The sequence below is a fragment of the Echeneis naucrates genome, chromosome 22 (genome assembly GCF_900963305.1).
Source record: "Echeneis naucrates chromosome 22, fEcheNa1.1, whole genome shotgun sequence".
Taxonomy (NCBI): Eukaryota; Metazoa; Chordata; class Actinopteri; order Carangiformes; family Echeneidae; genus Echeneis; species Echeneis naucrates.
This window is the reverse complement of record NC_042532.1, coordinates 3,428,333-3,444,236: the sequence shown is the minus strand read 5'-3', so window position 1 is coordinate 3,444,236 and position 15,904 is coordinate 3,428,333. Positions and strand designations below refer to the sequence as shown.

General features: G+C 40.1%; 1 protein-coding gene across 3 annotated transcripts in view; it reads right to left on the bottom strand.

Moving 5' to 3' along the window:
• eipr1 (EARP complex and GARP complex interacting protein 1) overlaps positions 1-15,904 on the bottom strand; it is a 55,711-nt gene that overhangs the window by 21,740 nt on the left and 18,067 nt on the right. For all 3 annotated transcript variants that reach the window (XM_029494469.1, XM_029494471.1, XM_029494470.1), the window contains exons 5-6: positions 14,041-14,140; positions 4,666-4,802 (exon numbers count right to left, since the gene is read on the bottom strand). In XM_029494469.1, coding sequence (XP_029350329.1) covers positions 4,666-4,802; positions 14,041-14,140 — 237 coding nt within the window. The remainder of the gene's footprint in view (positions 1-4,665; positions 4,803-14,040; positions 14,141-15,904) is intronic.

Here is a 15,904-nt window from a genome sequence, read left to right as displayed (position 1 = left end):
TCTGTGGATATCATGCTCTTCTCCACGGTGTTAGATAACTAACTAGATGTGGGTGCTGCTGCTGGGCTATTCTCCAGAGAGGTGAGGTGAGGGGAAGGGAGGAGAGGGTAGGAGAGCAGAAGAGACGAGAGGAGAGGAGAGGAGTTTGCTTTGTGTGTACTTTCATGTGTGCTTTTGTGTGCGGGCGTGAGGGGACACCTCAGAGGTTGTCTGAGGAGGTAGTGGAGCGTGCTGAAAGGCTGCCATCACACAGCTGCCACACCAACTGGACCCACACACACACACACACACAGGCTGCATTTATGTATGGGCATGAGTGGACACCACCAAGTGCACACGAAAGTAGTAAGCTACAGAGAGCAAGGAGCAAACAGGCAAGCTCACTTGTCACATGCAAGTCACTAACTCAAACAGACACACACACACACACACACACACACAGACAGACAGACAAATGTGACTCACTACTAATTCACACTTGCAAGCTTTCCACTTGCAACCACTTCACACTTGTCCATAGATGTGCACACATGAACACACACAAACACACACTGTACCCTTGACTGCTGTGTGCTCCTGTCTCAAGCCTTGGATTGAACAAGGCTAAAGAAGACGACTCAGTTTCATTCAGATAATGGCACCAATGAACAAATGAAATGCCATAAAAAACATGAAAACCAAACACCAAATGGTCACAATACAAACATCATGTGGGCTCACTTTTTACATTTCAGTACTTTAATATCATATCCTTAGTATAAAATAGAAGACAGCTCATTCCATCATGGTCAGTCAAAGATAAAAAGTATAACTCCTTAATATTAGTGTATCTTTGTATTCATGTTTACAATAATAATGTGGTTAACGCAGACTTGGGTAATGGAAACGGCATATACTTTACATGGATGGGTCCATGTATAAATTATGTTTCCTGCACTTCTCTCTTTGCTCCTGTCAAACTAAAACCACAAGGTGCCTAGCAATAAATCCGAAACATGGGTCATCATAACCTGCTGCACAGATGATATATGGACTTTTTTTTTTTTTTTTTCAAATGGATGTCGCATGTGTCAAATTTGAAACATATGGTGGTCCAGACTGAATTCAGTTTTTACATTCATTGTAATTAGCATCATTATTATTTGTCCTGCAGGAAACAAGCCACGGCTAACCTTGACAACTAGACTCACTCTTCTGCTGTGTCTCCATTTGTGTATCTCCTTATACACATTTGCAATTTTGAGTGCATATCATTAGCAGTGAGATGTATAGCAACATTTAGCAAGGGCAAAGGATTGCACATAGATGGTAGGCACATGTCCCCGCCAATACTTTGCGAGGACAGTCTTGCATTACATACATTTCACTTGTTAAGACTGCTTCCAGTGAAGTCATAATAAATTTCCAATGTGCCATCATAGCTTCATATCATGTATATAAATTAAAAAATGCAAGTTCTGCAGCGGTCTGAAAATAAACACTACACAGTGTAAGATGAACTAACTGGAAAATTAGCCATCAGCTTTGGTCTATATGTTAAGTAATAAAGGGGGGGGAAGCATAGCCATCCAAGTTAAGACAATTTTGATATATTTCTTAAAGACCAGAGCACGGTGCTCCCTCTACTGGAAGCAGCTGTCTCTCCAGACAATAATGGTGTATTTTCACTGCGCTCTGATGAGACTGTGTCTCTGCTAACAAGCCCCATGCTGCCACCCCCCCCTTCACTTTGTGCCCGTGGCCAAATCAGTGCTGTTGCATGTTTCAAAATAACAGAGCAGGAGGAGAATGGCCAAAACGAAGCGTGTAGGAACTCTTTAATTTATTATGTGGCTGATGGGGAGTGATATCAGTGATTCAACTATCTTATCTAAGACTGTGATGTGCATCTTGTAAATATATTCTCTCAGTCCCCATATCTCTCCTTCACCGGGCACCGCGTCAAATCTCCTTAGCACTTTGCTGTTATCATGAAGATCAATAGTGAGGTGATTATTATTCCTCTAGCAGAGCCCACACGTAGACACATGTTGACCTCACTCGTCACGTACCTCAGAAACACAGGGAACACGAACAAAGCACACATATGCAGCGCACGTACATGTGCACACACAAACACACAAACAGGTTGTAAGGTGCATTGCTGATAACCTGCAGTTACAAGGTTAGTGTGTGATACTACAATGCTCTGTGTCAACCAGTAACATTAGCGTCTCACTGCCTCACACTTCATCATGTTTTGAGGAGGGGCATACAATTCATTAGATTCATGAGCAACCGCAGGACTGCAAACAGAAGGTGTCATAACAAGACAAGAAAATTCTCTGAGTCTCCCTCTGGCAGTATGAATATAAGAGAATTAGAATACCCCACGCAAAATTCTGAAACTTGCAGGTTTCTTGCCCTTAACCTGAAATATCCTTCCCTCAATATTTCCAAAATAAATGATTGTTTGTATTGATATAGCTGTGTGTGTGTATATATACTGTATATATATATATATATATATATATATATATATATATATATATGTGAGCTTTAGTGTCTCACACTGAGCACAACAGTCTTAATTTACCAGAATTATCTGTGATCGGATTCCATTCTCTCATAATCACTGGTAGAGCTGTGCCAGTGAGTTGGTTTTAGAATGAAACTGAATCTCCACACACCTTCATTAGCTACAAGGTGGTACAACTGTGATGTCATCCATTGGTTTGTGAAGATCCATTTTAAAGCCTCCAGTCAGGGAGGTCGCTATGACTTCAATACTGCATAGACTCCAAAGACATGCATTTGCTTCACTTTTACTTATTTAATGAGGATATCCACCTGCCTAATAATCATGCATTTTACATCAAAAGCCCTGTTGCTGTGCAAAGTAGTATAAAGTACAAGGTGTACAGAGACCAGAGACTGGTGCTTTAAAACAGCTGCAATGATTTTTTTAGTCAGTGCATCTTACAGTGCTCTTAAAATGAGTGTCGGCTGTTCATTTTTCCACGATAAACCTGCTTTTGTGCTTGGCGTTTGTTGTAAATACAATGTAGCTGCATTTTGTTGGTGGACAGTTGGTTTTGATATAATTCAAAGTTATCATGGTGGAAAAAAATACTCTCACAGTTGAGCAATGGTAGTATTTTGTGAAATAATATTGTTTGCCATGCTTTTTTTTTGGCACAATACGACAAACTGCAAATTGTGCATAGGACATACAATGCAACGGATGTATTACCCACTCATAACATTTATCTATTTTTAATTCATTCAATGTAGGCCCGTACCAACTATTTAAATTCAATATCCATCCCCAGTAATGATAGAACAAGATTATTCAATCAGATATCATTGAATACATATGCTTCAGAGTGACTGGATATGAACACGTCAGCCCTAATCCACATCAGAGTGGAAAAGTTGTGTCAAAGCTCATCTGTGATGCTTTCATGAAAAGCATATTTCTGTGTACTGCAGAGAAATGTCTTGTAATGACATGTAAACACGAACTGAAATTTAAGCTCTTAAACTTGCATGACTCTTACATGACTTACTTCTGTCAGATTTAAATGCTGGCTGTGGAAACATCTGACTAGTTTTAAGTAAGGTATATGTGGAAAGTTGCCATGTGAAAAAAGTGATCTAATACTGAGTGGCAAAGCTCGTGGATAAAGTGCCTCATGTTGCACTTTTACTTTGAAATCTCTATCCTGGCACTGACTTAACGGTAGCTTGAGCAGATGTGGGAACAATTGTACTTCAGATTTCAAGAAGTTATTTATAAAGCGAAACAGGAGACAATCGAAAACAAAAACTAACAAACAAACATGTATAATTAGCTGTACATTTTTCATCTGGCATACCACAAGTGCAGCTTTGCAGTTATTCTTATTCGTCTCATACTTGTACCTGTTTTTCCAGTTTTTACAATTGAAAATATCAGCTCAAGGCCCACCTCCCTCACTTGAAGATGAGCTACAAGACTGAGGATAGAGAAACATTGTACCCACTTGTTGAATCACACAAGACACAGGTTCTGTTCTGACCTGGCATTAATAAAAGTCTAAAATTCGCCTGCACGTGTATTGAGCAACCATTGAAATCTGATCTCAATTTCTTGTATCGTTGTTTTTAGCCGATAAAATGTGAACAGCTATGATGGTACCATGCTGTAGCTGGATTAGGGTTAGTAGGTGGTGCTTGAATTTGAGCCAGACACAGGGCATAGATTCTGGGTCTGTAAATTAAAGTCAATGATGTTTGAAGTCTATGAGAAAATATACCTACCTCTCTTAGCTCAGTAAATATTTTCCTGACGCGTTTATGGTCTCACTCTCTAATTTCAAGTCATCAATACAACATGATGTTAATAAAAATATGCCATTAAGCAGGGAAATGAATAGCAGGCGTGCCTACAGTGTGAGTGACAGACTGCACTATTCAATTAGGGTAGAGTACAAAGCAGCTAAGATCCTCCCTCAACTTTGTCTTCTCCAAATGTTGTACTGTTTTCAAAGAAAACCAAGGTGCTTTCGGTCGAAATTACTTCAAACAACAAGATCCTGTTGGTGATGTAATGGTAGACTGACAGTTGGTTTGGAGTGGATGACTATATGAAAGAAATTTGTGAAGAGCTGACATCAGAATTAATCGGGATATATGCCAGCTCACCTCATAGTGCGCAGATCCCAGCCTCGTATGGCTGTGTCATTTGCTGTAGCAAGCTGACTACAGTTGTGGTGGGGGCTCCATTTGCCCGAGGTGAACTTCAGCTGACCTTTGCCCTCCAGTGTGGCAGTGTTGGAGACCTGCAGAGAAACAGCAACACCTTCATTAACATCTCTGAGTAGGGACACAAATATAATCCACATGTCTTTGACTGGTTCGGCTGGTGCTGCACATTCAATCTGCATAATTAGCCATTATTAGGAGTCATTTTCTCTGCGGGCCACAATCAAGACTACATTCATTCAGTATAACGTTACAGTAATATTTAGGGCCTTATTGCCAGATTTCCATTATGCTGAAACATGGGCGCACTTACAAATAACATCTGCACACTTTGTTATTAATGTATAGCTCAAAATGGGATTTGGTCCAGAAAAGCTTTAAATTTGCACCTATCAATATTTTTTATATTAAAAATGGATCTAATGGCTGTGGAACGTGAATGGACTCATTGAGACTAATACAGCACACTTTTCTCAGTGTACGAACTCCCTCCAAAATTGCTGTCCAAGGTTGTCCAAAAATAAGACAGAACAGAAAAAATAACTCATGATAAAACTCTAAATAAAGGTTCTTGGAAATTAAAACCCCTTCTATGTAATAATAATCTAATAATTATGATATCGAGATATAAATCCAAATTAGATGATATAAAAATTAAATGTTACAATCTTTGCTACATGCTACACAGATATTTGAACTTCTTGTATTTGTTATCATTATGAAGAACATTGTATATCATATATTTGCCATTACCGTGTTATTATTATCATCTGTCATTGATTCTAATCAAAAGATCCTACTATGCACACTCACAAGATATCCTACCAGGATAATAATCTTCCCCCAGAGCTTATTGTATATCCACAAAGTAGGTTGCAACTGTCTTATATTTTGTGTTTTCTAAATCACCATATTTATGTCACTCCTTGTTGTTGTTTTATTCACTGCCTACTTCTCTGCATAGCTTTTTAGCCGCTTTCAGCTCATTGATACTTTTTCAGCAGCACGCAGCTTTCAGCTAAAAGGTCTGGTAAACAAACTGTACCTAACCTGTACAACACTAAACGGCAGACAGACAACAACAACAACTAAATAATCCAGATTTACCTGACAGTCAGGGTAAATTGCCCGAAACTAATTCTGCACGCAAGCAATTCTGACAAATGTGTCACTACACGCTGACACTCATGAAAACTGATGAGGAGAAGAGGTGAAAAAGAGAAAAGCAAAAGGAAAATATAATGTGCAAAACACAGAATAAGAGTTCAGTGTCTTTGTAATGTTTCAAAGGGGAAACAGTTAAATGTGGGTGACACTGAATGCCCCTGTACTTCTCTTCAACAAGTCATCTTGCAATCTGGACAATTTGCAGGTTGCAGACTCACCATGGATGCAGTCCGTAATATTTGGGTGACTGACAAAAATATTCGAGTTGCAAATATCGTACATTAATGGACATGGGCAAGGGCAATGTAGCTAGCTTGCAATGTAGACAAGCAGCATTCTCACTTATTCAGGATGCATGGTAGGGTCAATATTTCTTATGTTCGAGTGCAGGATCATATTTTTGCTAGAGGGAAACCAGTATCGTGTCATGTCCTGGAAACTTAGCTCTTTTTTCTCTTTTCTTATCATTTTCAGTTTAATTGTGACATTGTAACCTTTTCCTGTCATCTCATATTTACACTTCCTGCCACTTTTTGTGTTTCCTGCACCTGTGATGGTCGACCGTGCCCCTACTGTGTTGCACCTGTGTCTAATTGGTGTATTTAGTCTGCTACCTGTCTACTGTGCCAGGTCGTCTTCATCTTTGTCTTCAATAGTGAATGGTCCAGTAATCTCTTTGTGTTCTGTCTTGTGTTTTGACCAGTTTCATATGTGACCTTGAGTTACACCTCACCCCTGAGATGTGTTTGTCTGACCTGCCTGTCTACATGTGTATTAAAGATAGTGCCTCTGATCTCCCTGTGTGGGTCATGTATTATGAATCATCATCCAGTTGCTGTGGTAGTGGGTGTGTGATTCATTGTATTCACTGTATTCATCAAGTGAAAGGTAGCATGCTAATGCTGCATTGGATAAATGTGTGAAAAGGCAAATGCATAATGTCATGTTGTTTTTAGCGGCATAATATCCGTTCTTGCAGGTTTGAGATGACAAAAAAATAAAGAAAAATGAAATTCCACGTTAGAATCAAATACATTTTCCTCTAAAATGTAACGACACTACCATTAATGTTCAATATTCACATTTTTCAGAATATTCAAGTAGGCTGTAGCTTTAAATACAAACTGAATGCTTGAATGGATCCCTGTTCCTCTGCAGGCAGTGTTTTTTTTTGGTCTGTATTTGTCCTCATAGTTTAACACCACAAGGTGTGTATTTATGAGATTGATGCAGTTATAGTCTTGCAGCTAAATATTTTATTTTTTCAGTGTGTGTATGTGACCATCACCAGCTCTCCCTGGAAGCTAGTCTGATCTTTATTGAGTGTAATGACCTTGCAGATGCAGAAAGATGGACAGGGGAAGGAAGCAGGTGGTGCTAGTAGGAACTAGTGGAGTGGAGGATGCTGTGCTTTTCCGGACACCTCACTCAGGATTAAGAGAGTCCAGATAGGAGAAGGTGTCCAAACAGAGGAGCAGAGTCAAAGATAGGGTAGACAGTGATAGATTTACAGAACAGCTCAGCCCATTTATGGCAGGGTTCATTAATTCTTCATGATGTGACCCAACACGAGCTGGCAAATGAATCCATACATACATGTGGGCATTCCATAAACATGACTGAGACCATAACCAGGGCCCAGAGTCGACTCAGAGGTCCCAGCTCCCCAGACCTACCACAGGCATCAAACCCAGAGAGGGACTCCAGCCTCCAGAGATCCAGAGGGGTAACTGCCAGCACCACTGAACAATCCATGCCAAAGCAATGCCATTACAGAGGCCTGTAACTTCTGACTGCAGTCTGCTCTAGTCTATGGATCAGTATGTTTAGTTCCATGTTTAGTTGTCTTAGTGCCTCAGAGCATGTACATTTTTACAGGACATGCAAGAACACTGGGAGGAATGGAACAGCATGCCCCTGTCTCCTCTGTAATCAGCTTCACAGTCAGCAGATCTTATGGACCCCTGGCTCTCCTTGGTCCCTTGGTAGAAATCTATACAGTTAGATTTGGTATGGAAATGTGTATAGATCTGTACACTTAATGGCTCAGAGTTACAAATGGCTCAACTGTGGAGTCAAAGTAAAGCCTTCAGGGCATTTTACTAATGAGTGTTGGCAGCCGAATCAAATCAGACTGCTGAGGCTGGTTGAACCTCAATTAAATCTACGGTAATGTCAACAGAAAAACATTTTACTGACAAAAGTAAAATCCCCATGTACCAAAATTAAAGCAGTTTTTGTTCAAAGGCAGTATGGTTAATTGCAACATTTAAGGCTTTTCAAACAAGATGATGTGCTTGTTATTGGATATTTACCAAACCTGCTACATATATTTCACAGGGCAACAATAAGGGTGAAATCTATCAAGGTCAAAACACTTCAAGGACTTTGAATTATAAAGCATATCACTTAATCAAGCTACTTTAAATTGTAACCCAATTAATTCAACCTGGTCCTTCATGCAATGCATCTACCAATTCTAAAAGCAACATCACACCGCTCCATTTTTCCTGGTCTGACTATCTTTCGGTATTTTTTAATCCAGAGCTCTTTCCATTTCTCTCACTCTCTCCCTCTCTCTCCTTTCTCTGACTGCTGGAGCATGGCTCATCGATCGCCCCGTCATTGCACAGCTCCCTGGTACACACTCATTATTTTAGCTAGAGAAGACAGAGGGAGAGCAAGCGAGAGAGACAGGCCAGCAGAGCAGAAAGGAGGGCGGGAGGTTGGGGAAGAATAACTGAGGATAAAAAGAAGGGGAGAGCAAAGGAAGAAGGTGAAGAGGGGGAAAAAAAGCATAGAAATCAAAAAATGGGTCTGCGAGGAGGTGGAAGAGGATAGGCCCTTTATAGCCTTGATGTAAAATTACATGACTTTTCCATGAATGTGAGTAACTAAATAAAACTGCCTCTCTGAAGTAAATGTATTGTTTTGTTTAATGTTGGGTCAAGGTTAGTAAGCATACCAATCTACAGCATGTAGAGCATCTCAAGAACACTGATATATGACTTTTGTCATATATGATAGGCAATGTACTGTCCACGGTTATATTTATCCTTCCTGGGTCATGGCGGAGCCAGAGCAGGGCACACCAGGACAAGCCACCTGAACTGGGGTCTGAACCCAGAACCTTTTTCTGCCTCCAGACAGTGCTAACACCGACTCCACCCACCAGCTTGCATAATAGCCACCAATGCGGATGTTGTTTTTTCAGGAGCATTGGCAGTTAAATGTGAGGCACACTGTTTTTTGCCAAACATCCAGCACATAAGTGATGGGAGTAGTGTTTCATACAGTGTAAGATTCCATTTAAATCTTCTACAACCAGCTAAATTTGAAATGTTTTCTACTGTGATCCCTGGGTGAAGTTGAGTGCAATTCCTAATGACAGCTGTGTAGAAGAATCACTTTTGATTGGATATATTCCTGCAGGTACTCTTAAGAGAACAGAAAGAGTGGCCACTAAGTGAGGGGCATACGCACTGGTTTTTAAGATGGAGTCAAGTCATATGGAATTTTTGTAATTAGTTGTTCAGCAGTGTTGAAGTAAACTTCAATGGAGCTGTTTTTGGCATTGCCTACTCCACAAAACTCTGCCATTAGTTTGCCATTTGAAAGGGAAAGTGGATTCTGCAGAATTCCAGAGACAAGATTGTGGAGCTCCTCAACTGACTCAGCGAACAGGGTTGCAAATAACTTGAGGTGTTTGATAATTTAAACTGTGTCTCACTTGATATTCCACATGAACAACTCACCATGCTATTGATTTTTTTATTTTTTTATTTTTAATTTTTTTGGTTAAAAGTTGGTAGAACCATTAGTCTTGGTCTCTTGAGTCAAACACTGACCCAAGAGAGAGCAAAACAATGAACACAGGGACCCAGGACAAGAAAATGCTTTTTGTATTTACTTAAAATTTTGAGTTTTATTTTGCTGGGCTGCAACTTCCCTTACTTTCTCTAAAGAGAAATAAAACTCAGCAAACTCTGTGATCAGTGGGAGCCGTAGTGCAGGACTCTTGCTCTCTGCAGCAACTCTAAAGGTCTAACACAGAAGCCTGAGTGCCGTGCATCCCATGTTCCCAGCTTTATTAGTGCACTAACCAAATTAGGGGCCCTAACAAGGCAGCACACACCACACTTGGGGACACATTCATTTAAGATGCAAGCGGCACTAATGCAAAACTATCTGTCAAATCGCCATGCATTTATGCTTTCTCTCGATTCTGGAAGGGAGGGCCTGCGTGTGTGTGTGTGTAAAAGTCTGTACGAGTGTGTACGGGTGTGTGTGTGTGTGTGTGTGTGAGAGATAGAGATAGAGAGTGAGAGTGAGAGAGAGAGAGAGAGAGAGAGAGAGCGAGAGAGAGAGAGACCAGATGTGCAGGATAGGGTGTGTGGGTGTTCTGTGAGCCAGCAGAGATGTTCCACCAGTGATTCTAATTGATGAGCCATGCATATGGAGACAAACAAACACACACACACAAATCTTACTTCAAACAATGCACGCTGGTATGTTTATGCACATGATCCTCTCTTATATATGCAAACACAAACTCATAGAAACACCCACATGGAACACACAAACACAAATCTAGGCCAGGCCCTTGAGAGAAAGACACATCCCCACTGCAGCTGGACACAGCCTGAGATGAACACATCATCTCTGACAGATCGAGGGATTGGAGGAGAGGAGAGTGGGATGAAAGGAAGGGGAATGGAGGGAGGGAGATTAGCATTCTCATCAACACTGGAGGAATTTGTCTTGGCTGCCAAATCCTTTCCCCTCTTTTTCATTCCCTTTCTCCTCATCAAGCCCACTCGCTTTCCTTCCCCATATCTTCCCCTTCTCTGTCTTAATCTGAATCTTTCCAATCAGCATGACCCTTTGTTGCTCTCTCAGTCTCTGCCCTCCCTCCATCTTCCCTCTGTCATTATACTCCTTTCCGCCTCTCTCCTTCTCCGTCAATATAGGATTTATGTGTTGTCTGTGTCAGAGGATAGGATCAACAACCCACTTGTATCCCTAGTCCCATCTGCCTCACACCAGGTTCAGTGTACAGGACACACTCATCTATATATATATATATATATATATATATATACATACACACACACACACACACACACACACACACAAGCACAACAAACACATGTAAAGTAGTTGAAAGCACAGAGACAGAATTGCTCCCACAAGTACAAGTAGGCCCTGTTCAGACCTGCATTCAGACTCAGCAGAGAACCTCAGCAGAGTAGGCAGTCCTTCAGTGTGGCTCAAAAATTTATTTGTTTTTATGCAATTACTGTTCAGAATACATGACCCCATGTGGTCCACACCTGTTTATAATGTGGTCACTGCGTCTAAAGTCCCAGCTTAGAGTTGCCTGTCACCTCAGACAGATTTTATTACCAGGTCAGAACAAGGCCTAAAGCTTGAGTACTTGTCTTTTACACTGACGGTATTGTGTTACAGCAGACAAATTCAAATTTAACATTGTTCGACCTCTTTAATTTTTTTACATCAAACTTTACGGATGCAATATGCAAGATCATGAAGGATTTGATGATAAATTTAGTTTGACATGTTTAAAAACAAATTGACACTATCAGTTCAAAATGATAAACATTGATAAATTAGTGACTCATTGATTACATTGTCACACGTTTTGTTTCAGTGTCTTACTTAAATTCCATTGAACTCACTTCTTTTATTAAACGTCATTCATTGCATAAATGTTTTCTGGGTGAATTTGTCTTGAACAATGCTAGAAAATGTGGATGGGGGAGTAAAAACTTGAAAAGGGAATTAATCAATAATTATCCTGTCTGACAGACAGACTGATAGCAAGCAAGCCAGCAAGTATATTCATGTTTTTATCCAAACAGCAGACATTCAAATTACCGAGTTCAAATGGACACAAGTCTACACCCAAATACAGGCAAACATAGTTGAATCTGTTAGGAATGTGGCCTGGCTGCCTTTTGCATGAATCTCTCAACGAGCACATGAATAACTAATGACCCATCTATATTCTTCACTGCTCATGGCTTCTAATGGAACAACACACACACACACACACCGATAAAGCCATAGGCTGACACACCACTCCATTACATCTTCTTTACACACGTGCTCACCTGACACACACACACCATTATCTGGAGTCTTTGAATACATAATGTGCATTTTAATTGCAACGCTGGTGGGTTGGAGCCAGGGAATTCACAGTGAAGAGCCTCTTCACCTTGCATTAGGAAGGACACAGCTACAAGTGAAGTGACCAAAAGTACTTACTGTAAGTCAGTCATATTTATTTTTTGTCCTCTAAAAGCAATGACTGTGTATGTCTGCAGGAGTGAAAACATCTGTTCTTTTCCTGGTTCAACCATAGTTACATATTTTTATATTTTATGCTAACATAAAAATGGATATCAAATCTTTATTCTATCTGATGATCATCAGGGGCATAACCACTGGTTATAAAATGAAGTCAGATTGTATTGAAATCTATGTGAAAATGTTCGTATTTCCTACTTCAAAGGGTGTACCCCATCCTCGCCCAATGTGAGCTGGGTGTGGCTCCAGCACCCTGCGACCCAGAAATGAAAAAGTGGTAGAAGATGGATGGATGGATGAATAAACCATAAAGCAGGAGCCTGTGGAGCTGTGATTGACAGACTGTACTACCCAATCAGGACAGAGTGAAATGCAAGTCGGACCCAGCCTTCACTCCTCCTCAGCTCATCTTTTCCTCTAAATATGATTTCTACAAGTAACGAAAAATCAATATGGTGGTAGTCAAATTCCAAACCTCTGGTTTGTAGTGTGGAAGTTTGTAATTTGGATCAAAAAAGCACCTCACAAATCAATAAATTATGTCAAAGAGAATTGATTCAACATTACGATTACTGTGGGCACAAAGTCAGCACGGAAGTTTCTCTCCAGAGCTGCAGGATAAGGCCTTTAAAGGTCCACTGGGTTGGCAGTGTCAAAGCTTGCCACTGCACCACTTGTGGTTTAAAACGTATGATTGTGAATTTGTGTATTTTATGGGAATCAGGCTGGGCACGTGCTTTTGTTTTTGGATATTGACTAGACTGGTCCCTTTCCTCCATTTCATTTTTACTTAAGAAAGTGAGTCTTGGCCTATATTCTGTTTTTGATTTAGCAGCATAGCAGTTTGCCATCTTTTCATTATTGATCATCTCATCTGCACATTTATTTAGCTTATTTACTTCTTAAAATAAAATAAATTTGCATTTCCACCAGCAACTGGTTTATGTTGCTTCTCTTTTTCCCCAAACAGTGGAGTGGTTTGAAACAAAATCTTTTCCAGGCAAGCAGCCCAAGAGCTATGTCAATCCAGAGATTGAGACCCTTTTGACCCTTTTGTGAATTTTTATGGCACCTTTGCATTTGAAGACCAGTTAATTAGAGTTTTAAAACGGAAATTGAAACAGTAACCAGTGTTGATAAAATAAAGCATGATGAGATAAAAGTTGGATTTTTTTCCCTTTACTCACTCACTCCCTCTTTTTCTGCCTTTTGCACTTACACTTTTCAAGCTAATTGGGAAGCCACCAACAAAAAGGCATACATGTTCCTCAAATCATTCCTGACACTGTTTAGCCCTTCAAATTCCACCATGATAGTCCCTGAACCATCAGCAGGAACTTTCTTTTGGTTTTCATACAGGAACAAAACAATATGCAGGTAAAGCTCCCTTATTCCTGACAAGGTTTGCAGTTCCCTTGGAAGGCTCCTTGTTTAAAATAACTAATAGCAGCATGTTAAAGGTTTTATAATGAGATGTTCATCTAAAATATTTGGCCTTCCAGGGATGTCTCACATCGATAAATCAGTGTTTGACTCTACAGTGAAAACAGGTACAACAAATGACTCTTTCTTTACTTATCAAACAAGGCTATTAGTATCACAGTGGGAGAAACCTGACCATACAGTGTGTATGTGTGTGCATATGTGAGAGACAGAGTGAATAGTGGACATTGCTGTTGTATCAGAGAAATGAAGTTTGTGTCTGATCAGGAAGATATGATGGTTATCAAATAATGAGTTAGCTATTGTGTGATATGTTGTGGCTAACCATATATGTACTGAGGTTTATAGTGTGTGTGTGTGTATGTGTCTTACCACAGCTTGTGTGGAGCTCTCCTGGAGGTCCCAGAGTAGTGCATGGTTATCAGCCAATGAAATCACACGCTTTCCATCGCCCATGGGCTCCCACAACACACTGTAAACACACACACACAGACTCAGTCAGAATCCAGAAGTTGGTCAGGCATGCATACAGGCTGGTCCCAACATGATCCAGATATAAAGGGGTGAAGTTTGATAATATTTCTCTTTACAGATTTCAAACGTGTTTCCACCTCCTGTCAGCGATCGGGAACACTTGAGGATGTGTGAAAGATGCAAATTAAAACAAAGGTTTTATGTTTCACAGGTTAAAAGTGCTCAAAGAGTTCAAACAGGACTTAAGAGTTTATTTCCAACAGCATGACATGTATATGTTGTATATATTCAAAAATAAATGGACTATATTGTCTCTTCATAGTAATGGAGGATCATGAAACCCAGTACAAAAGCAGAGTAAACAAAAGCAATTGAACTCTATGTTGCAGAAGGATAACATGTCCAGCATTGGGCAATTGTAAATAAGGTGCATTAATTGTTGGCTTTTGTTGGGTTTCAACTGCATGCTAACGTCAGCATGCTCACAATGGCAATATGAATGAGCTGATGTTAATTATGCATAATGTTTTAATAGCTAAGCATATTAGTAATTAACACAAAATACAGCTGAGCATAACCCAAATATCTTTTTTTTTTTTTTTTTTTTTGATTGGCTTTGTCCTAAGTATTAAATAAGGCTGTCAACACATCTGAGGCAAACTTTCAGCTCTGCATAAACATGTGTCTTATTATTTTAATCCATACGTAAACATTTTTTATTCATTCATTCATCTTCAACCGCTTAGCCATTTTCCGAGTTACGGAGGGCGTTGGAGCCAATCCCAGGTCACACTGGGTGCACCCTGGACAGGTCACCAGTCCATCACAGGGTCAACATACAGAGACAGAAACCAACAACCACTCACATTCACACTCAGACCTACGGACAATTTAGAGTCACCAATTAACCCAACCATGATGTCTTTGGATGGCCGGAGGAAACCAGAGTACCCACGCAGGCACGGGGAGAACAGAAAGGCCCCAGGTCAGGAACCGAACCCAAAAACCTCTTATTGTAGGGCAACAGGGTTAACCACTGTGCTGCCCATACATAAACAGAAATATAAAAATGATCATTTTTAGATTCTCAGAGAGTTCTGTCCTGAGGTATTTCTTATGGAACATACTGTGTACTATAACTGTACACAACTTTTTTTCTGTGTGAGACGCTTGACTTGACGACTTGATATCATCCAACTTGTATAACAACCAAAAACCAAAACCTATGCCCACTGACTGTATCTACATATTTGAGCTATACCCAGATTTGCAGTACTACCTAAACATCAAAATGCTTTACTAAAGCCATAAGATGACTTGCGCCACGTTTTTCTATAGTCAGAAATTCCCCCTTGTCTTTTTGACATTTGGTGTGTTTATGTAACCTGAACGTAGGAGTCTGTGCCATCACCAGTGAGAGGAGGTTGTTTAACTGTGTATGCAGTTAGTCATGTCACCTGATTTCAGCAAAATCAGTGTAAAATTGCATAGAGCAGACTTGATTTTCACAAAATAGGCTGCAGTATCATCTCTCTGCCAAGAACATGTCGATAGCATAAAACTGAGCCTTCACTGGCAGATCTAGCAGCCCAATTCTGTCAATCTAGCATCCAAATACAGCAGTTGGATCCAAGGTTTCCACACTGGTGTTTAAGAAGTGGAAGCTGTATCTACATACTTAGCTTTGATTGCACACTGCATGCTACTTTCTGAAGAGTATTGATTCTATGCTGCATGCCCCTTGTAAAGTTGTAAATCTGCA